This window comes from Stenella coeruleoalba (genome assembly GCF_951394435.1).
Source record: "Stenella coeruleoalba genome assembly, chromosome: 2".
Taxonomy (NCBI): Eukaryota; Metazoa; Chordata; class Mammalia; order Artiodactyla; family Delphinidae; genus Stenella; species Stenella coeruleoalba.
Genome location: NC_137147.1, coordinates 60,410,473 through 60,434,979, shown reverse-complemented (window position 1 = coordinate 60,434,979; position 24,507 = coordinate 60,410,473). Strand labels below are relative to the sequence as shown.

Here is a 24,507-nt window from a genome sequence, read left to right as displayed (position 1 = left end):
GGAGATCAACTCAGCGCTTAGCATAGCACAGGGAGATCAACTCAGTGCTTTGTGACCACCTGGAGGGTGGGATAGGGAAGGTGGGAGGGAGGCTCAAGAGGGAGGGGATATGGGGATATATGTATACATATAGCTGATTCACTTTGTTATACAGCAGAAACTGACACAACATTGTAAAGCAATTATACTCCAATAAAGATATAAAAAAATATATATATGGTCTAAATACACCAGTTAAGTTACAGAGCTTGCAGAGTGGGTTAAAAGACATGACCAACTATTTAGTGTCCACAAGAAACTGACTTCAAATATAATGACTTAGAGAAGTTGAAAGTAAAAGGGTAAAAAAAGATAAGTCGTGCAAACACTAATCAAAGAAAGGCAGGAGTGGCTATATTAATATCAGATAAAGTAGACTTCCCAGCAAAGAAAGTTATCAGAGACAGAGAGAGGCATTATATTATGATAAAAGGGTCAATCCACCAGGAAGACATAGTAGTCTTAAAGAGTGTGTGCACAAAACAGCTGCAAAATATGTGAAGCAAAAACTGGTAGAACTAAAAGGACAAATAGGCCATTCCACAATTATACTTGGAGACTTCAACACCCCTCTCTAAATAGTTGGTAGAACACTTAGAAAATCAGCAAGGATGGAGAAAAATCAATAACTCCATCAACCAACAGGATCTAATTGAAATGTACAGAACACTACACCCAACAAGAGCAGAATACATATTCTTTTCATGTTCCTGCAGGACATATACCAAGATAAAACAAATCCATAATGAAATCAAACTAGAGATTAATAACAAAGGTAACAGAAAAATCTCCAAACTGTTGGAATCTAAACAATACAGGTATAAGTAATCCATGTGTTAATCCAGGGAGTCTCAAGGGATTTTAAAAATACATTGAAAATCAATTGAACTGAATTAAAATGAAAATACAACACATCAAAATTTGTGGAACACAGATAATGCAGTGCCGAGAGGGAAAATTATAGCACTAAATGCTTATAGTAAAAAAGAGAAAGTCTCAAATCAATAATTTAAGGTCCCACCTCAAGAGCCTAGAAAAAGAAGAGCAAAATAAACCCAAAGCAAGCAGTGGGAAGGAATAATGAAGAGCAGAAATCAATAAGGTTGAAAACATGAAAACAATAGAGAAAATCCATGAAACAAAGAGGTACTTCTTAGAAAAAATTGACCTCTAGCAAGACTGATACGGAAAAACCAGAAAATACACAAATTACCAATATTAGAAGTGAAACAGGAGATATCACTGCAGACCCTCCAGACATCAAAATAATAATAAGGGAATACTATAAACAACTCTACACACATAAATTTGACAACTTAGACAAAACAGAGCAGTTCCTCAAAAAACACAAACTACCACAACTCACTCAATATGAAATAAATACTTTGAATAGCTCTATAATGTTAAGGAAAGTGTATGCTTAATTAACAAAACTCCTTTCTCAGAACCCTGAAAAATAGTTTGGCAGTTAAAAAACCAAAATAAACATGCAACTACTATTAAGCATGTTGCAGAATGAATACATAAACTCTATAAGGATAAGTCTTCAGAGAATTATGCTGGTAAAAACCAATTCCAAAACACTACACACTGGCTGATTTTATTATATAACATTCATGAAGTGACAAAATTACAGAAATGGAGAACAGATTAGTGGTTTTCAGGGTTTCAGAATGAGGGTGGGTGGGAATGGGAGGAGTGTGTCTATACAGGACAATATGAGGGATCACTTACAGTGATGGAAATGTTCTGCATCTTAACTATATGAATGTCAATATTTTGTTATTCTGTACTACAGTTTTGCAAGATGTTACCTTTGAGGTAAACTGAGTAAAGGATAGATAGGGTCTCTCTGTATTATTTCTTAAAACTGTCTGTGAATCTATAATTATCTCAAAGTTAAAAGTTTAATATAAGAATTGTGGTTGTTGGACCAGTACCAAAAAAAAAAAAATTAAACTTAGCTGAAAAGAAAATGTATTAAATGATAATTTGTACAGGTAAAAAAGTTTGTTGCAATTGAAATCTGAAACCATGTCAATGACTTTTTTATACCTTATTACATGAAAATCTATTGCCTCATTTTGTACTTTGAATGGCTCTTTTACCCATGCATGATTTTGTAACATTTTGCATTGGTCATTTAGAAAGTACTATTCATCAAGTTATGTAGATCTTCAAATGTTGACACATTTCACTAATATATAATGTCAAAATATCTCAATTTTAATATTATCAGAAAAGTCTTTTAGCACTGGGAACCTGGCAAGCTCATGGTGAGGGACACAATTTTTCCAAAATTCTAATTATTGCTAAAAGCTTAAATTTTTTCTCTTGACACAAATATTCTCAATTATTTTATTTGAAATGACTGATTTTCTCATTTTCAAGAAAATGCTTACCACAAACCGAAGTCTGAATAAAGGTTGTTTGATATTTGTCCTCTCAAGTAAAAATGGTAGCTAGTTCAGTTCAGAACTCAAACAATAGCACACATGTTTTTCCTCAAAACCACCATCCTACTGCACTATGGCCACAGAAGAACTTCATGTGTACTTATCATTTTGTTACACTGAATATTAAAAAGATATTCACTTAAAAGTTGAGATTTAATAAAATGAACATTTTTTTCCTGCTTTGTGGGGGTATTTTTAAGATCCTGCTGCCTTAATTCACACTAAGGTCCACCAATTTTACTCTCTTTTTTTTTTTTTAACACAAAGTGCAAATTTCAACACAGTGAAAAAGGCAAATGACCTCTTTGTATTTTTAGTGTGGAAAGGTCTTGAAAAGACCCCTGAAAGGTCTTGAGGCTCTCCAGAGCTCAGACCACATTTTAGAAACTGTTGTTCATCCTTATATTTCATTTATATGAAGCTCAACTTACCCCTGAAGCTAATTTGCATGTCTCTCTCCCTTAGTGAATATAATATTCTGACATTGAGTCTTCAGTATGAACATGAGTTATTGTATTGGGTTGTAACATATGTAGTAACCTTAGGGGCTGTGCAGGTGCTGTTTTACTAAATTAACCTAGCTTGCTTTATAGTTAGTGCAATCTTTACCCTCCTGTCAAGTTCTAGCAGCCACCAACCCGGCTGTTTTTAACCATTTTCCTCATATCCTCTTAGAAAGTTCTGAGCATTGCTGGGGAAACCAGTTTACCATGATGAGTGTTTCTTTGCTAGTTTAATTTGACACATTCTCTCCTGAAAGTGCATCTGTGTTTTTCCTTGAGAGCAAAATCGTGCTGTTTAGTGATAGATTTTCCTCTCTTCCCACTTAGAGGCTTGTATTCTGCCTTCTTCTAGGGGAATAATTGTATTCTGGATGCTTAAGCTGCTGAAAGTCTACCTACTACAAGGGAAGAGTTACCATATTGTATGTGACATATCATTTGAATATCTGAAATCTTAATTTCTAGGTGATCTTTGGAAAAAGAATTGTCAGCTGATTTTGGAAGAGTTTATTCATCTTTTGTCAAGGAATTCCTGGCTCTAGGTCTATACAGCATAAAGTGATGCAGTGTGCCCACCAAATAGAGGATGAGTGAGATGGAAACAATTTTGAATTTCTGTGGTGGACAAATTAACGTGGCAACTGCAAAATCTACCTTTCTCTAAATAAATACTCTGTTGGTAGAGAGGAAATGTGATCAAAGAATAGTTGACTAGAAATAAAAGTGCTGAAGACTCAGTATCAGCTTATAATTGTGAATCTTTATTTACTGTGTTTGGGTCTTTGGATATTACTGTCAGAAGTCTGTATAGCAACCATGCTCCAGGAGATGGTCACTCTTAAGGTTTCATAGTTAATGTTAGAGTAATGCTTGTAAGTTGATGCTTTAAAATCATCTGTGCTCATTTTTTTCTGGTGAAAGACAAATCTTGTTGGGGAAAGTGCTTGGTCCAATTAAATATTATTCAAAGTCAATGAAAGTTAAGGAAAACACAATTACCAATAATACCGTGGATTCAGATAGCTATTATTTTAAAAAATCTTGCCACATTTTCTTCAAATCTTGTCATGAATGCCTGGTTAAGTTTTTCACTTCCAGCTATTTTTAAAAATTATTTTTCTTTTACTGTTTGTTTTATTATTATTATTTTATTGATAGTAAACTTTATTTTTTAGAATAGTCTTAGACTTCCAGAAAAATTACAAAGACAGTGTGGAGATTTCCCACACTCTGTTTCCCCTATTATTAACATGAAAATGGTGGGTTAATAGTGGCCCCCAAAATATCCAAGTCCTAACCCATGGTACCTGTGAATGTGACCTTATTTGGAAATAGGGTCTTTACAGATGTAATTAAGAATCTTGGAATGAGATCACCTTGGATTTAGGGTTAGCCCTAAACCCAAGGGTAAGCCCTAAATCCAATATAACTGGTGTCCTTATAAGAAGAGAATGCTCTGTGAACACACAGACACACAGGGAAGACGCCTCAAACTGATGGAAGCAAATTGGAATGATGCCACTGCAAGCCAAGGAATGCCAAGGGTTGCTGGCAACCACTAGAAGCTAGGAAGAGGCACAGGAGAATTCTCTATAGCATTCAGAGGGAGCATGGCCCTGTTGACACCCTGATGGACTTCTTGTTTCCAGAACTCTGAGAGAATAAATTTCTGTTGTTTTAAGCCACCGAATTGTATTTGCTACAGTAGCGCTAAGAAACTACCAATACATCTTAGAGCAGTATGGTACATTTGTTAAAATCAGTGAACTGATATTTATACGTTATTATTAACTAAGGTCCATACTTCATTCAGATTTCCTAAGTTTTAATGTAATGCCCATTTTCTGTTCCAGGATTCCCTCCAGGATACCACATTACATTTAGTTGTTATGTTTCCTTAGGCTTCTCTTGGCTGTGACAGTTTCTGAGACTTTCCTTGTTTTTGTTGACCTTGACAGTTTGGGAGAGTACTGGTCAGGTATTTTGTAGACTGTCCCTAATCGGGATTGACTGATGTGTTTTTGATTTGATTGTGTTATGTGATTTTGGGAGGAAGACCACTGAGGTAAGGTGCCATTTTCATCATATCATATTTAGAGTACGTATTATCAATATGACTTATCATTGTTGATGTTAACTTTAATCACCTGGCTGAGGTAGTGTCTGCCAGGTTTTCTTTATTGTCAATTTTCTCTTTTTGCCTCCTTTCCGTTCTGTACTCTGGAAAGAAGTCACTATGTGCAGCCCACACTTAAGGAATGTGGAGCTATGCTCCACCTCTTTCAGAGCAGAGTATCTACAAAGATTAATTTGAATTCATCTGGACAGGATGTTTGTCTGTTCTTCCCATTTATTTATTTATTCAGTCATTTACTTATATCAGTATGACCCATGGATGTTTATGCTATACTTTGAGTTATATTACAATACTACTTTATTATTATTGTTATTATTTTGCTAAAATTGTTTGAGCTTTGGTCATTGAGAGCTCCTTCAGTTGTCTCCTACGTCCCTTTGACAGACCCCATCACTGTGGGATTTTTTTTTTTAACACTTAATTACTGGTAGTACAGATGCTCCAGGTTTATCTTGCGTATTTCCTGCCCCAGTCCATAGAATCAGCCATTTCTACAGGGAGCCTCAGTTCCCTTTATTGGAGAATGTAGTTAGAAACTAAGATCAGAGCATTGGATGTGCTTGTTGCTGCTGGGGCTTTGTTGCTTCTAGGCCTTCTCACCTCACACAAATATATGTCTGTATACTAACTCCTTCCTATAAATACACATATTTATAATACACATAATAAATATACATAATATTTCTATCTGTAACCATCTTTTTTTTAAGTTTTGAATTTTATTTATTTATTTATACAACAGGTTCTTATTAGTCATCAGTTTTATACACATCAGTGTATACATGTCAATCCCAATCGCCCAGTTCAGCACACCACCATCCCCACCCCCTCACCACTTTCCCCCCTTGGTGCCCATACATTTGTTCTCTACATCTGTGTATCAACTTCTGCCCTGCAAACCGGTTCATCTGTATCATTTTTCTAGGTTCCACATACATGTGATAATATATGATATTTGTTTTTCTCTTTCTGACTTACTTCACTCTGTATGACAGTCTCTAGATCCATCCATGTCTCAACAAATGACTCAATTTCGTTCCTTTTTATGGCCGAGTAATATTCCATTGTATATACGTACCACAACTTCTTTATCCATTTGTCTGTCGATGGGCATTTAGGTTGCTTCCATGACCTGGCTATTGTAAATAGTGATGCAGTGAACATTGGGGGGCATGTGTCTTTTTGAATTATGGTTTTCTCTGGGTATATGCCCAGTAGTGGGATTGCTGGATCATATGGTAATTCTATTTTTAGTTCTTTAAGGAACCTCCATACTGTTCTCCATAGTGGCTGTATCAATTTACATTCCCACCAACAGTGCAAGAGGGTTCCCTTTTCTCCATACCCTCTCCAGCATTTGTTGTTTGTAGATTTTCTGATGAAGCCCGTTCTAACTGGTGTGAGGTGATACCTCATTGTAGTTTTCATTTGCATTTCTCTAATAATTAGTGATGTTGAGTAGCTTTTTATGTGCTTCTTGGCCATCTGTATGTCCTCTTTGGAGAAATGTCTATTTAGGTTTTCTGCCCATTTTTGGATTGGGTTGTTTGTTTCTTTAACATTGAGCTGCATGAGCTGTTTATATATTTTGGAGATTAATCCTTTGTCCATTGATTCGTTTGCAAATATTTTCTCCCATTCTGAGGATTGTCTTTTCATCTTGTTTATGGTTTCCTTTGCTGTGCAAAAACTTTTAAGTTTCATTAGGTCCCATTTATTTTTGTTTTTATTTCCATAACTGTAGGAGGTGGATCAAAAAAGATCTTGCTGTGATTTATGTCAAAGAGTGTTCTTCCTATGTTTTCCTCTAAGAGTTTTATATTTTCTGGTCTTACATTTAGGTCTCAAATCCATTTTTAGTTTATTTTTATGTATGGTGTTAGGGAGTGTTCTAATTTAATTCTTTTACATGTAGCTGTCCAGTTTTCCCAGCACCACTTATTGAAGAGACTGTCTTTTCTCCATTGTATATCCTTGCCTCCTTTGTCATAGACTAGTTGACCATAGGTGCATGGATTTATCTCTGGGCTTTCTATCTTGTTCCATTGATCTATGTTTCTGTTTTTGTGCCAGTACCATATTGTCTTGATTACTGTAGCTTTGTAGTATAGTCTGAAGCCCAGGAGTCTGATTCCTCCAGCTCTGTTTTTTTCCCTCAAGACTACTTTGGCTATTTGGGGTCTTTTGTGTCTCCATACAAATTTTAAGATTATTTTGTTCTAGTTCCATAAAAAATGCCATTGGTAATTTGATAGGAATTGTATTGAATCTGTAGATTGCTTTGGGTAGTATAGTCATTTTCACAATATTGATTCCTCCAATCCAAGAACATGGTATATCTCTCCATCTGTTGGTATCATCTTCAATTTCTTTCATCAGTGTCTTATAGTTTTCTGCATGCAGGTCTTTTGTCTCCCTAGGTAGGTTTATTCCTAGGTATTTTATTCTTTTTGTTGCAGTGGTAAATGGGAGTGTTTCCTTCATTTCTCTTTCAGTTTTTTCATCATTAGTGTATAGGAATTCAAGAGATTTCTGTGCATTAATTTTGTATCCTGCAACTTCACCAAATTCATTGATTAGCTCTAGTAGTTTTCTGGTGGCATTTTTAGGATTCTCTGTGTATAGTATCATATCACCTGCAAACAGTGACAGTTTTACTTCTTCTTTTCCAGTTTGTATTCCTTTTATTTCTTTTTCTTCTCTGACTGCCGTGGCTAGGACTTCCAAAACTACGTTGAATAATAGTGGTTAGAGTGGACATCCTTGTCTTGTTCCTGATCTTAGAGGAAATGCTTTCAATTTTTCACCATCGAGAATGATGTTTGCTGTGGGTTTTTCATATATGGCCTTTATTATGTTGAGGTAGGTTCCCTCTATGCCCACTTTCTGGAGAGTTTTTATCATAAATGGGTGTTGAATTTTGTCAAAAGCTTTTTCTGCATCTATTGAGATGATCATATGATTTTTATTCTTCAGTTTGTTAATATGGTGTATCACATTGATTGATTTGCATATATTGAAGAATCCTTGCATCCCTGGGATAAATCCCACTTGATCATGGTGTAAGATCCTTTTAATGTGTTGTTGGATTCTGTTTGCTAGTATTTTGTTGAGGATTTTTGCATCTATTTTCATCAGTGATATTGGTCTGTAATTTTCTTTTTTTGTAGTGTCTTTGTCTGGTTTTGGTATCATGGTGATGGTGGCCTCATAGAATGAGTTTGGGAATGTTCCTTCCTCTGCAATTTTTTGGAAGAGTTTGAGAAGGATGGGTGTTAGTTCTTCTCTAAATGTTTGATAGAATTCACCTGTGAAGCCATCTGGTCTTGGACTTTTGTTTGTTGGAAGATTTTTAATCACAGTTTTACTTTCATTACTTGTGATTGGTCTGTTCAAATTTTCTATTTCTTCCTGGTTCAGTCTTGGAAGGTTATACCTTTCTAAGAATTTGTCCATTTCTTCCAGGTTGTCTATTTTGTTGGTATAGAGTTACTTGTAGTAGTCTCTTAGGGTGCTTTGTATTTCTGCGGTGTCTGTTGTAACTTCTCCTTTGTCATTTCTAATTTTATTGATTTGAGTCCTCTCCCACTTTTTCTTGATGAGTCTGGCTAATGGTTTATTAATTTTGATTATCTTCTCAAAGAACCAGCTTTTAGTTTTATTGATCTTTACTATTGTTTTGTTTCTATTTCATTTATTTCTGCTCTGATCTTTATGCTTTCTTTCCTTCTGCTAACTTTGTGTTTTGTTTTTTCTTCTTTCTCTAGTTCCTTTAGGTGTAAGGTTAGACTGTTTATTTGAGATTTTTCTTGTTTCTTGAGGTAGGCTTGTATAGCAATAAACTTCTCTCTTAGAACTGCTTTTGCCACATCCCACAGGTTTTGGATTGTCGTATATGTAACCATCTTTGTCTAACTTAAGCTAAGCATGAGTTCATACTGATGTCTACAACTCTAATTCATGACCTCATGTATCATTCTAACCTCCTCCCTTACTTATCTTTAAGCTCCCTACAGTGAGTGACAAACCTGGCTCCCACCATCCTCCATCCATTTACTTAATTGTTTAATTCCAGTATAGAAGTATCAGAATTATTAACCCATATTCCTGTGGGAAACAACTTTATCAACTAAAGTGTAGTGCTACATACAGTTTCTTTTGCCTTTAGTCTTATATACCCTACTCATTTCCAAGGTTACTATCCTGGGATTCCTCTTGACCTCCTAAATGATTTTTTAAAAATTTGCATACATGTGTCAGTCTTTGTGCTGTAAAGTTCAGTGGTTTTGAGAACTGAATGTCATTTAGCCACAATTCTAGTATCATGCAGGATAGTTTCATCTCCCTAAAAATTCTTCTATGCCTGATTAAATTTTATTTGAAAAGGTTTAAAGAAACAAATAAATACAGAAACCAAACTAACAAACACATTGGTACATGTTATCAAAAATTTGTAAGTAATATTTTGTTATACTTGTTCCAGATTTTTTAAAAGACATTTTAAAAACAAATTAAGTCCTCTTGTACTTCTTCGTAATTCCATTTCTCTTCCTTTTTACTCAAGGACAGTTATTGTTACAATTATCTTTTTTTCCAGTCCATGATTTTATACATTATTAGATGTACTTATGACCCTAAACAATAAATACTATAGTTCTGTGTGTTCTAGGTACATTTATATAAATGACACGATTTTGTATGTATCTTTCTAAAAGTTACTTATTTTACTGTTAATACTGTGCTTCTAAGATCCATCTATGGTTTGTAATTTTTGTGCTGGAATGGCTTTACAGTGTTCAGTTATTAGAATTCACCACATTTTATTCATCTGTTTCTCTATTAATTGACATTTAAATTGGGCTTTGTTTTTTGCTATTTCGTATGCTGTATCAGCATCCTTGTACATATCTCTTCATGAATATGTGGAAGAATTTCCTTAGAATATGTAGCTGGAAGTGAAATTATTGGATTATGCGGCATGTACATTTTCTATTTTACTAGAAATGGCCAGTTTGCCTCTAGTGTGGTTCTACTAATTTCCCACATCCTTGGCATCACTTGAAATTGCTGACTATATTTTTGCTAATCTGATGGGTATGATAAATTGTCTTTCCCAGATTTGCAGACACTGTGGAACCAATCACCTCATTTTCTCAGCAGCTAGAACTAATTTTGATAGGAGCTTGGGTATTTACCCTAGGGACCATTTGTTAGTTTCTAATAGCCTTTTATGTTATTTTCAAAGGTGTCTGCTTATCCAGGATTTATGAAGTTGTTTTGGAATCTGACTTCACCCAAATTCTCTGTTCCAGTATCTGTCATAAAGGAAACCGTATATCCAAAATATGAGGTAAAATACTGAATGACCTTTCTCTATTGTTGTTTAATAATTAGACTGTATAATTGACTATGACATTAAATTTTACTGGATAGTTGTTATGTAAATTGTCGGTAAAGATTGACATAATTGAATGATTGGATGGCACTATAAAAATTATACATATAAAATAAATAATTTTTATATGTATGTGTTATATGTGTATACATATATACACACATAACTCCTAACTATATGTACACTTATGCACATACACTTATATGTATATTTCTAAAAAAAAATGTTGTACTTATCCATGTTAATTTACCCAGTCAAAAAGAGTATTCTCTTTTCTTTCTGAATGAATCATTTTTTTGACTGACAAGATATAAAGCTTCTTGGGTTGTTTAGAAGATCTTTATGATATTTTCATTTGCTTTTAAAAGTGCATTTTTAGTTAATGTTTAAGAAAGTTTAAAACTACCCAATACAATTATTAAGCTATTTTCTTCTTCCCTTAAAGTGTTTGCTTGTTCTCATTTTATGTTATACAGCTTATTTTAAAAATTAGAAAAATGAAGAGAAGAAAACCAAAATCATCTGTTATTTTTCTCCCTCAAGACAATCACCGCCCACTTTCTCGTCCATTTTCTTTCATTGTTAAAAATTCTTTTTCTTCCTCCTCCTCTTCTTTTATTCTCCTTCCCCCTGCCCCTTTCTTCTTCCTACTTATATTTTCCTCTTAAAATAATTCTGTGATGGACATCATGGTGCATGCATTTTTAATGGTATTTAGAATTAGGTTATTTGCATAGGATCCTAGATAGCTTACTGATAACACATATATCAGGAAAGAATAAGACAAAAAAGTTAATCATGGGGAAAGCATACCAGGGTATTAGCGTAATAAATTCAGAGATAAGATTAAATCAAAGAAATTCTGTCCATATGTGCTCTTGTTTGAAATGGTCAACAACATCATTGTTGATATTGAAACATCTTTATATTCCTTGATTATGATGTATTATTTTTAAATATTGTATTGAATTCTGTTAGGCAATATTTTATTGTATTTTTAAAATATATACTCATGAGTGAAATATGTATTTAGTGTATTTTTTTTGTTGGACTCTGTTATCAAAGTCATTCTTGCTTTATAAAGTTAATTGGGTAGCATTTCTTCTTTTTTAATATTCTGGAATTAAAATAGCTTAGGAATAACCTTGAAAATGTGGAAGAATTCACTGTCTTGAAACATTTGAACTGTTTGGGAAGGTAATTTTTTGATAGTTAAAACTTTTTATTTTCTAATTCTTGGGTTATTCATGTTTAATATTTTTTCTGAAGTCAATTGGTAACATATTCTTACAGAAAGCCATGTATTCAGTTGAAATTTATAAGCTTATATGCAGAGTTTGTATATATTCTCTCTTTAGTTTTAATCTCCATTTCTAAAGTTGCATTGTTTTCTTTCCCATTTCTAATGATATTTGGGGAATTTTTTTCTTCCCTAGAATGAATTTTCTAGAAATTAGTATATTTTTTTGTCTTTTCTCATTTATTTTCAATTACAAGTGCTTTATTCTCTACTTGTCAAATTACTATACCCACACTAGTGTAAAACCATGTCTTTAATTTTTTTAGCAAGGTTTATGGTGTATGATTCCGTAGCTATTAGATATCATGACCAGTCATCCAGAAAAACAAATGAGTCCAACCTACCATATTTGACCAAAAAACTTTTGGATTAGTTATAAATTCAGTTTTTGCCCCTCTGAGTTTTTGTTGTTTCTTTTTTTCAAAACGTTTTGTTTATCTGTTTCCTGCTTCCACAGAAGGTTGACATCTCTATTTGGGCATTTTCCTAATTTCTTGTTGAAAATTTAATTTCTTTACCTTTCATATTTTTAACAAATATAAGTATTTTGACCTTATTTCATACATTTTTATTTATGGTGTGTTCATTTATTTTCTAAATAATTTCTATTGCAGTTTTCTTTATCTTATTGATACACAACTTATGGGGGAAAGTGTTTTTTTAACTTGTTGAAATTATTTTGTTTAATTTTTATTGTTTATCCTTATTAACATAAGAAAATATGTTCTTTAGAGTAACAGTTTCTTGGAATTTATTGATATTTGCTTTGTGGTTTACTAGATATCCCAATAGTATCTACAATACTAATTCAGTGCTATTATATGCAGTGACTTATATTGTAGCCGCACTAAGTGGTGTGCAGGCTTTGTAATCAGACAATCTTGGATTTGAATCCCACTTGTTTTCTGGATACCCTTGTATTAGTATCTTAAATTCTTTTTAAAAATTTTTATTTTTTTATTGAAGTATAGTTGATTTACCATGTTTCAGGTGTACAGCAAAGTGATTCAGTTATACACACACACACACACACACACACACACATATATGTATGTATATGTGTTTGCTTTTCCAGATTCTTTTCCATCATAGGTTATTACAAGATATTGAATATAGTTCCCTATGCTATACAGTAGGTCCTTGTTGTTTATCTATAATATTTTATATATAGTAGTATGTGTCTGTTAATTCCAAATTTCCAATTTATCTCTCTCCGCTTTCCTCTTTGGTAACCATAAGTTTTTCTTAAGTATCTTAACTTTGTTTTCATAAGTGTCTTAACTTCTTGAAGTCTCAGAGTTTTGTATGTAATTTGGGTGTTCTGGGGATTTAATAAGAGACTGTATAGTGTGTTGCCTGTTGAATGGTAAGTGCTCAGTTAATAATAGGTAGGGCTGTTATATTGTTCTGTTATTGCATTCTTCTGTGGCATAGTTCTTTCACTTGATCTAAAAAATACTTTTTGAGATTTTCAATGCACCTGTGTTTTGTCCATTTCTCCATATGTTACTAATAGCTTTTACTTTATGTGAGTAGAAGCTGTTTATCTTTATTATGAATTTGGCAGTGTTTTACTTTCTTATGAATTCTGTCTCTTACCAGTTTTGAATGACCTACTTTGGCCTATTTAATGCTGCAATTCTACTCTAATATGGCCAGCCCTGTGTTGTTATCTGTTTGTGTTCAGGAATATTTTCATTTTAATCATTTCTTTGTTGTTTGTTTTGTTTTATATGAGCCATATAAGTGGCATGTGGTTAATTTGGTGTTACTAACATTATTCTATTTTGTGGTTTCTTTTCAAAATTTTCTTTCTAGTTTGTCTTTTGTTAAACCATTATTTTCTTTAGCAATATTGTTGTCTGTGCTGTTTTCAGAGTGGTAAGACCTATTAAAATTACTTAAGAACTTGCACAAGTAGCAGAAAAAATTCAAATACAAAGATGTGTATGGCATAAAGAGCACGCCCCATCTTGAATGCTGTCCTCCCCAGTCCTCTTCTCCCTGAGATCAGCTATTGTCAAATACATTGTATGTATCTATTCGGACATTTTCATTTTTATTTATGTCATGCAGGTTCGTGTGGATTAATGTTTTTACATATGTGGAATAAGGTAATCTGTATCTTGATTTTTTTTCTCTTAAAACATACTTGCACGTATCTTTGCATACGTATGTGTATTTTTTCTATTTGAAATTCCTGGCCAAAGTGTATGTGTAATTTAAATTGGAAGATTATTGTGTATATTTGCACTTCCTTTTTTTAAGTGTAATCTAAACTTTTCATTTACTTAAGAAAATAATAATTATATTTTTTTGGGAAACGATGCCATGAACTAAAAAGAGAAGATTAATAACAAATTATATAAAAGATTCTTTAATGTAAAAGATGGGTGAATATTAATTGTGTAAGTAGGTGTGGCATTCACAAAAAAAGATGTGATGCTCACATTTCCTTCAAGAGAATCTGATGGAAGAGCATACTTGGCCAGCCTCCAGCTGCTGTCCTGTAGATCTACCGTGGCATTCACTCCAGGGCCATTCTTCCTCTGGACTGCTCCCAGACAGTGACTAAGCACAGGGCTTTCTAAAGCTGACCCTTTCCAGTTCAATGTGGGACTGTTTTATCAGGTGCTTTGGCTCAGAGACTTTCCATCTGCCTGGCTGACTCTTTCTCAGAACTGGTCCATAATGTGAAGCTCTTCCTACCCAGTCCTTTCTCTCTTTTCCACTTCCACAGTTGTCAGATCTACATCATGGTCTGAAGGCTCCCCCTGCATGTTGCTCCCTCTCTCTTTATCCTCCACTGATAGCATCTGATTCTAAATGAACTGACACAATAGGGGGGGTCTGCAATATGAGTACAATGTTGTCTAAACTGTGTGTTTATAAAGTATGAGCATGTATTCTTCTGTCTTTGTATATAGAAAAGTGTGAATATAGGGAATTGAGAGTAGGCAGAATTGTCTGAACAGAAGTAGGAATTGTAGCAATTATAAGAAGCGTTGGTTAGAACTGGTGATGATGGATTAATGTATTAGAAAGGTAGTCCAGAAGTAAATTGGTACTGGTGGTTGTTCACACCCAATGACCAGAAGGAAAAGGATCCAACAGGACTTTCTGGTACAAAAAGAGGGCCCAGAACACTTCCCATTCACCAGAACTGTAATCAGACCTTTGTTCAGAGACTCCTGGTTTCTTTGAATGGGAAATGATATTTAGATACAAAGATCTGTGTGTCTCATTTCTTTTAAAAGCAAATTTTACCTGTTTATATATATTATGATTACTGATATTTTTTGTTTTATCCTGCCATTTGATTTTTGTTTTCATAGATGCTGCCTTTTGTTTGTTTTATGTTCTCCTTTTATTTCCTATCTTAAATTTATCTTTTTTATTATTCCTTTAAAAAATGTCAGTGGTCTGCATATAATATATTCTGATTTAATTTTTAAAATTTTTATTTATTTATTTTTTATTGAAGTAGAGTTGATTTACAATGTTGTGCCAATCTCTGCTGTGCAGCAAAGTGACTCAGTTACACACATACAGACATTTAAACAATTCTTTTCCACTATGGTTTATCACAGGATATTGAATATATTTCCCTGTGCTCTACAGTAGGACCTTGTTGTTTATCCATCCTATATATGTAGTTTAAATTTGCTCATCCCACACTCCCAGTCCTTCGCTCCCCTACCACCCTCCCCCTTGGCAGCCACGAGTCTGTTTTCTATGTCTGTGAGTCTGTTTTTTCTTTTTTTCTTTGCGGTACGCGGGCCTCTCACTGTTGTGGCCTCTCCCATTGTGGAGCACAGGCTCCGGACGTGCAGGCTCAGTGGCCATGGCTCACGGGCCTAGCCACCCCTCAGCATGTGGGATCTTCCCGGACCAAGGCATGAACCCGTGTCCTCTGCATCGGCAGGCGGACTCTCAACCATTGCGCCACCAGGGAAGCCCTGTGAGTCTGTTTTGTAGATAGGTTCATTTGTGCCATATTTTAGAATCCACATATAAGTGATATCATATGGTATTTGTCTTTCTCTTTCTGACTTACTTCACTTAGTATGATAGTCTCTAGTTGCATCCATGTTGCTGCAAATGGCATTATTTCATTCTTTTTTATGGCTGAGTAGTATTCCATTGTGTATATGTACCACATCTTCTTTAACCATTCATCTGTCGATGGACATTTAGGTTGTGTCCATGTTTGGCTATTGTGAATAGTGCTGCTATGAACACAGGGGTGCATGTATCTTTTTGAATTATAGTTTTGTCTGGGTATATGCCCAGGAGTGGGATTGCTGGATCATATGGTAATTCTATTTTTAGTTTTCTGAGGAACCTCCATACCGTAATGTTTTCCATAGTGGCTGCACCAACTTACATTCCCACCAACAGTGTAGGAGGGTTCCCTTTTCTTCACACCCTCTCCAACATTTGTTATTTGTAGACTTTTTAATGATGGCCATTCTGAGTGGTGTGAGATGGTACCTTACTGTAGTTTTGATTTGCATTTCTCTAATAATTAGTGATGCCGAGCATCTTTTCACGTGCCTACTGGCCATCTGTATGTCTTTGGAGAAATGTCTGTTAAGGTCTTCTGCCCTTATTTCCATTTTTTAACTATTTGGGTAAATTGTGTTTTATCATGCCTACTTTGGAAGTTATATATATTGTTTCTTATTCCTATGATGGTTTCCATAGAATATATATGTTTAACTTATCAGTAGCTAATGTTTTTTTTTTGTTGTTGTTTTTTTAAATTTTTGGCTGCACCATGCAGCATATGGGATCTTAGTTCCCCAACCAGGGATTAAACTTGTGCTCCCTGCAGTGGAACCATGGAGTCTTAACCACTAGACCAGGGAAGTCCCTCAATATCTAATATTAATCAATACCTTTATCCTCTTCCAGGAAACTACAATGACTTTAAACCTTTTATTCCATTTACTCCTTTTTGATTTAATATGCTCTAACTTTGATACATTTTTAGATCCGTATCTTTTAAAATTCCAGAGACATTATTCTTATCATTTTATGCAATATTCCTTATGTTTTACCCATGTATTTATCTCTCTGTCTTTGCCTTTCTATTTTTTTTTTTGTGGGCAAAAATTATTTTTTAACACAGATTTTCATCTATTCACTTTTGCTTACAACACTAAATTACTTATATAACATTATACTATAAAAATGAACCTTTCTATTTTTTGAGCATCTCAGACCATCCTGTCTGGAATCATTTTGCCCTCTGCTAAAGTATATCTTTTAGAGCTTGCTTTAAGGGAAGTGGTAAAATCCTGTTTTCTCTTTGTTTCAAATGTCTTTATATTCATGCTTGTGGGATATTTTACTTGGGAATAATACTATTGCAAATATTTACTTTTAGCACACTAATGATGTTCCACAATTTTCTGGTGTCCACTATAGCTGTTGAGAATTGAGTCTTAAGTATGAATCCTTTGAAGATAATCAATTCTCTGCATCCTCCCCTAACTTTTTAGTTATTCTCTTTTCTTCTATACAGTTTCAGTATGATGTGTCTAGTTGTACATTTCTTCTTATTTATTGTATTTAGGAAAGATTGGGATTTTTGAATCTGTGGTTTGATATCTTTCATCAGCTATGTCAAATTTTTAGTCACTATTTCTTCATATTTTGCCTCTGTCCATTCTCTCTTTCATTTTCTGGGACTTTAATCGCATGTATTAGCTACATTTTTTTCTCTTGAAACTGGATCCTGGACAATTTCTTCTAATCTGTCTTTAGTTCAGGTTCATAAATTCTTTCTTCTGTTATGTCTAATATATTGTTAAACTTGTTCTCTGTATTTTTAAATTTGGTTTTGTATTTTTCTTTTTAGAATTTATATATTTCCTCCAAACCTATTATGTTCTGGTGTTTTGTTTCTCTGTGTACCTGTCTGTCTTTAAATATTTATCATTGTATTTAAAACATTATTTTTAGTAAGTATTTGAGACCTGGAATGGCAGTTCCTCCTCTAGAGAAAAAAATTTTTTTCCAGAACCTGAGATCTGTACCACTCAACCTAAATTTAAGATTGAGGCTTGAGTTTCTATGAACACCTTGTGACAGAACCTAGGCTGAAAGTATACACAAATGTTGATTTACTTCCATTCACTCCTAATCTGAGGATATAGCCCTGTAATATCCCTGTAGCCTTGGATACTTGTATATTATATATATATAAAATCAGTTTCCAAACCTCAGGAAGATTCTGGGCTTGGATTTCTGTCATTCTTGCCCTAAAAAGTTGCAGATGTGCAGCTCAGCTTTGCAACGGTTTTGGCAAATATCTTGCAAACAAAATCATCTTTGAAAACTGGGTTTACATTTTCAGGTTTTTGCTTTTTCCTGTATTTTTACTCAGTATTTCTTCATCATCTTGTTAGCTTTTTGGTGCTTTGAAGATTATCTTGGACATAATACATACTTTCTTAGCTGTTCTCAGCAGTTGTTCTCAGTAGAAGTACCTAGCATGTCATAATTGGAAGCAGAAGTCATAACTGACTTTTAAGGCAGCAAAACTGTTTCCCTTTCCATCTGCATCCCAGCTTTTATTACATGCATACTAATTTTAGCAATATCCCTGTAGTAGAGGAGGAGAATTTTTACATCATGTATCAGGTAAGCAATGCTGTAATTGCGCTGGGCCACATCCTGACAGGTTCAAGGATATGGACCACATTCTCTCTCTCTCTTTTTTTTTCTTAACATCTTTATTGGAGTATAATTGCTTTAAAATGGTGTGTTACTTTCTGCTTTATAACAAAGTGAATCAGCTATACATATACATATATCCCCATATCTCCTCCCCTTTACATCTCCCTCCCACCCTCCATATCCCACCCCTCTAAGTGCTCACAGAGTACCAAGCTGATCTCCCTGTGCTATGTGGCTGCTTCCCACTAGCTATCTATTTTACATTTGGTAATATATATAAGTACATGCCACTCTCTCACCTCGTCCCAGCTTACCCTTCCCCCTCCCGTGTGTCCACAAGTCCATTCTCTACATCTCCATCATTATTCCTGTCCTGCCCCTAGGTTCTTCAGAACCATTTTTTTTTTCAGATTCCGTATATATGCGTTAGCATACGATATTTGTTTTTCTCTTTCTGACTTAACTTCAGTCTGTATGACAGACTCTAGGTCCATCCACCTCACTACAAATAACTCAATTTCGTTTCTTTATATGGCTGAGTAATATTCCATTGTATATATGTGCCACATCTTCTTTATCAGTTCATCTGTCGATGGACCCTTTGGTTGCTTCCATGTCCTGCTATTGTGAATAGTGCTGCAATGAACATTGTGGCAGATGACTCTTTTTCTTTTTTCTTTTTTTGGCTGTACGCGGGCCTCTCACTGTTGTGGCCTCTCCCGTTGCGGAGCACAGGCTCTGGATGCGCAGGCTCAGGGGCCATGGCTCATGGGCCCAGCTGCTCCGCGGCATGTGGGATCTTCCCAGACCGGGGCATGAACCCGTGTCCCCTGCATCGGCAGGCGGACTCTCAACCACTGCGCCACCAGGAAAGCCCCAACTCTTTTTGAATTATGGTTTTCTCAGGGTATATGCCCAGTAGTGGGATTGCTGGGTCATATGGTAGTTCCATTTTTAGTTTTATAAAGAAATTCCATACTGTTCTCCATAGTGGCTGTATCAATTTACATTCCCACCAACAGCGCAAGAGGGTTCCCTTTTCTCCACACCCTCACCAGCATTTATTATTTGTTGATTTTTTTATGATGGCCATTCTGACTGGTGTGAAGTGATACTTCATTGTAGTTTTGAGTTGCATTTCTCTCATGATTAGTGATGTTGAGTATCCTTTCCTGTGTTTGTTGGCAATCTGTATACCTTCTTTGGAGAAATGTCTATTTAGGTCTTCTGCCCAGTTTTGGGTTTGGTTGTTTGTTTTTTGATATTGAGCTGCATGAGCTGCTTGTAAATTTTGGAGATTAATCCTTTGTCAGTTGCTTCGTTTGCAAATATTTTCTCCCATTCTGAGGGTTGTCTCTTCGTCTTGTTTGTGTTTTCCTTTGCTGTGCAAAAACTTTTAAGTTTCATTAGGTCCCATTTGTTTATTTTGTTTTTATTCCTATTTCTCTAGGAGGTGGGTCAAAAAGGATCTTGCTGTGATTTATGTTATAGAGTGTTCCGCCTATGTTTTCCTCTAAGAGTTTTATAGTGTCTGGTCTTACATTTAGGTCTTTAATCCATTTTGAGTTTCTTTTTGTGTATGGTGTTAGGGAGTGTTCTAATTTCATTCTTTTACGTGTAGCTGTCCAGTTTTCCCAGCACCACTTATTGAGGAGGCTGTTTTTTCTCCATTGTATATTCTTGCTTCTGTTATCAAAAATAAGGTGACCATATGTATGTGGGTTTCTCTCTGGGCTTTCTATCCTGTTCCATTGGTCTATATTTCTGTTTTTGTGCCAGTACGATACTGTATTGATTACTGTAGATTTGTAGTATAGTCTGAAGTCAGGGAGCCTGATTCCTCCAGCTCCTTTTTTCTTTCTCAAGATTGCTTTGGCTATTTGGGGTCTTTTGTGTTTCCATACAAATTGTGAAATTTTTTTACTAGTTCTGTGAAAAATGCCATTGGTAGTCTGATAGGGATTGCATTGAATCTGTAGATTGCTTTGGGTAGTATAGTCATTTTCACAATACTGATTCTTCCAATCCAGGAACATGGTATATCTCTCCATCTATTTATATCATCTTTAATTTCTTTCATCAGTGTCTTATAGTTTTCTGCATACAGGTCTTTTGTCTCCTTAGGTAGGTTTATTCCTAGGTATTTTATTCTTTTTGTTGCAATGGTAAATGGGAGTGTTTCCATAATTTCTCTTTCAGATTTTTCATCATTAGTGTATAGGAATGCAAGAGATTTCTGTGCATTAATTTTGTATCCTGCTACTTTACCAAATTCATTGATTAGCTCTAGTAGTTTTCTGGTAGCATCTTTAGGATTCTCCATGAAGAGTAACTTGTCATCTGCAAACAGTGACAGTTTTACTGCTTCTTTTCCGATTTGGATTCCTTTTATTTCTTTTCCTTCTCTGATTGCTGTGGCTAAAACTTCTAAAACTATGTTGCATAACAGTGGTGAGAGTGGACACCCTTGTCTTTTTCCTGATGTTAGAGGAAATGGTTTCAGTTTTTCATCATTGAGAACGATGTTGGCTGTGGGTTTGTCATATATGTCCTTTATTATGTTGAGGTAAGTTCCCTCTATGCCTGCTTTCTGGCGGATTTTTATCATAAATGGGTGTTAAATTTCGTTGAAAGCTTTTTCTGTATCTCTTGAGATTATCATGTGGTTTTTATCCTTCAGTTTGTTAATATGGTGTATCACATTGATTGATTTGTGTATATTGAAGAATCCTTGCATTCCTGGGATAAACCCCACTTGATCATGGTGTATGATCCTTTTAATGTGCTGCTGGATTCTGTGTGCTAGTATTTTGTTGAGGATTTTTGCATCTACGTTCATCATTGATATTGGTCTGTAGTTCCTCTTTGTCTGGTTTTGTTATCAGGGTGATAGTGGCCTCATAGAATGAGTTTTGGAGTGTTCCTTCCTCTGTTATGTTTTGGAAGAGTTTGAGAATGAAAGGTGTTAGCTCTTCTCTAAATGTTTGATAGAATTCACCTGTGAAGCCATCTGGTCCTGAACATTTGTTTGTTGGAAGATTTTTAATCACAGTTTCCATTTCAGTGCTTGTGATTGGTCTGTTTATATTTTCTATTTCTTCCTGGTCAGTCTCAGAAGCTTGTGCTTTTCTAAGAATTTGTCCATTTCTTCCACATTGTCCATTTTATTGGCATATAGTTGTGTGTAGTAATCTCTCATGATCCTTTGTATTTCTCCAGTGTCAGTTGTTACTTCTCCTTTTTCATTTCTAATTCTATTGATTTGAGTCTTCTCCCTTTTCTTCTTGATGAATCTGGCTAATTCTTTGTCAATTTTGTTTATCTTCTCAAAGAACCAGCTTTTAGTTTTATTGATCTTTGCTATTTTTTCCTTCATTTCTTTTTCCTTTATTTCTGATCTTATTTTTATGACTTCTTTCCTTCTGCTAACTTTGGGGTTTTTTTGTTCTTCTTTCTCTAATTGCTTTAGGTGTAAGGTTATGTTGTTTATTTGAGATGTTTCTTGTTTCTTAAGGTAGAATTGTATTGCTATAAACTTCCCTCTTAGAACTGCTTTTGCTGTATCCCATAGGTTTTGGGTCATCGTGTTTTCATTGTCATTTGTTTCTAGGTATGTTTTGATTTCCTCTTTGATTTCTTCAATGATCTCCTGGTTATTTAGTAGCGTATTGTTTAGCTCCATGTGTTTGTATTTTTTACAAATTTTTTTCCCGTAATTGTTATCTAGTCTCATAGAGTTGTGGTCGGAAAAGATACTTGACATGATTTTAATTTTGTTAAATTTACCAAGGCTTGATTTGTGACCCAAGATATGATCTCTCCTGGAGAATGTTCCATGAGCACTCGAGAAGAAAGTGTATTCTGTTGTTTTTGGATGGAATGTCTTATAAATATCAATTAAGTCCATCTTGTTTAATGAATCATTTAAAGCTTGTGTTTCTTTAAATATTTTCATTTTGGATGATCTGTGCATTGGTGAAAGTGGAGTGTTAAAGTCCCCTACTATGATTATGTTACTGTCGATTTCCCCCTTTATGGCTGTTAGCATTTGCCTTATGTATTGAGGTGCTCCTATGTTGGGTGCATAAATATTTACAATTTTTATATCTTCTTCTTCGATTGATCCCTTGATCATTATGTAGTGTCCTTCTTTGTCACTTGTAATAGTCTTTATTTTAAAGTCTATTTTGTCTGAAATGAGAATTGCTACTCCAGCTTTCTTTTGATTTCCGTTTGTATGGAATATCTTTTTCCATCCCCTCATTTTCACTCTGTATGTGTCCCTAGGTCTGAAATGGGTCTCTTGTAGACAGCATATATACAGGTCTTGTTTTTGTATCCATTCAGCCAGCCTATGTCCTTTGGTTGGAGCATTTAATCCATTTACATTTAAGGTAGTTATCACTATGTATGTTCCTGTTACCATTTTCTTAATTGTTTTGGGTTTGTTATTGTAGGTCTTTTCCTTCTCTTGCGCTTCCTGCCTAGAGAAGTTCCTTTAGCATTTGTTGTAAAGCTGGTTTGGTGGTGCTGAATTCTCTTAGCTTTTGCTTGTCTGTAGAGGTTTTAACTTCTCCATGGAATCTGAATGTGATCCTTGCTGGGTAGAGTAATCTTGGTTGTAGGTTTTTTCCCTTTCATCTCTTTAAATATGTCCTGTCACTCCTTTCTGGCTTGCAGAGTTTCTGCTGAAAGATCAGGTGTTAACCTTATGGGGATTCTCTTGTATGTTATTTGTTGTCTTTCCTTTGCTGATTTTAATATTTTTTCTTTGCATTTAATTTTTGATAGTTTGATTAATATGTGTCTTGGCATGTTTCTCCTTGGATTTATCCTCTATGGGACTCTCTGGACTTCCTGAACTTGATTGACTATTTCCTTTCCCTTGTTAAGGTAGTTTTGAACTATAATCTCTTCAAATATTTTCTCAGTCCCTTTTTTTTTCTCTTCTTCTTCTGAGACCCCTATGATTTGAATGTTGTTGCATTTAATGTTGTCCCAGAGGTTTCTGAGATTGTCCTCTATTCTTTTCATTCTTTTTTCTTTATTCTGCTCTGCAGTAGTTATTTCCAGTATTGTTTCTTCTAGGTCACTTATCCATTCTTCTGCCTCAGTTATTCTGCTATTGAGTCCTTCTAGATAATTTTTAATTTCATTTGTTGTGTTGTTCATCATTGTTTGTTTGTGCTTTAGTTCTTCTGGGTCCTTGTTAAACATTTCTTATATTTTCTGCGTTTTGTTTTGAAGAGTTTGGATATCTTTACTATCATTACTCTGAATTCTTTTTCAGGTAGACTGCCTATTTCCTCTTCATTTGTTTGGTCTTATGTGTTTTTATTTTGCTCCTCCATCTGGTGTGTGTTTCTCTCTCTTCTCATTTTGATTAACCCACTGTGTTTGGGGTTTCCTTTTTGCAGGCTTCAGTTTCGTACTTCCTGTTGCTTTTGGTGTCTGCCTCCAGTAGCTAATGTTGGTCAGTGGGTTTTGTATGCTTCCTGGTGGAGGGGACTGGCGCCTGTGTTCTGGTGGATGAGGCTGGATCTTGTCTTTCTGATGGGCAGGAATGCATCCGGTGCTGCGTTTTAGGGTTTCTGTGACCTTATTATGATTTTAGGCAACCTTTATGCTAATGAGTGGGATTGTGTTCCTGTCTTGCCAGTTGTTTGGCCTAGGGGGTCCAGCACTTTAGCTTGCTGGTGCTACAGTGCTGGAGACAGTTGAGGGGAGCTGGGTCTTAGTATTGAGATGGAGATCTCTGGGCGAGATTTTGCCATTTGATATTACATGGAGCCGGAAGGTCTCTGGTGGAGCAATGTCCTGATCTCAGCTCTCCCACCTCAGAGGCACTGGCCTGACACATGGCTGGAGAACCAAGATCCTGTCAGCCACCCAGATTTTGGGAAGTCTGAGGTCTTCTGCCAGCATTCAGTAGGTGTTCTGTAGTAGTTGTTCCACATGTAGATGTATTTCTTATGTATTTGTGGGGAGGA

The 24,507-nt window shown here is 35.1% G+C and overlaps 1 protein-coding gene across 1 annotated transcript in view; it reads left to right on the top strand.

Annotated features, from left to right (window-relative positions):
* Positions 1-24,507, top strand: part of TTC6 (tetratricopeptide repeat domain 6) — a 220,782-nt gene that overhangs the window by 117,060 nt on the left and 79,215 nt on the right. Inside the window, exon 8 of the mRNA XM_079912364.1 lies at positions 10,381-10,485. Within this exon, the coding sequence (XP_079768490.1) occupies positions 10,381-10,485 (105 nt within the window). The remainder of the gene's footprint in view (positions 1-10,380; positions 10,486-24,507) is intronic.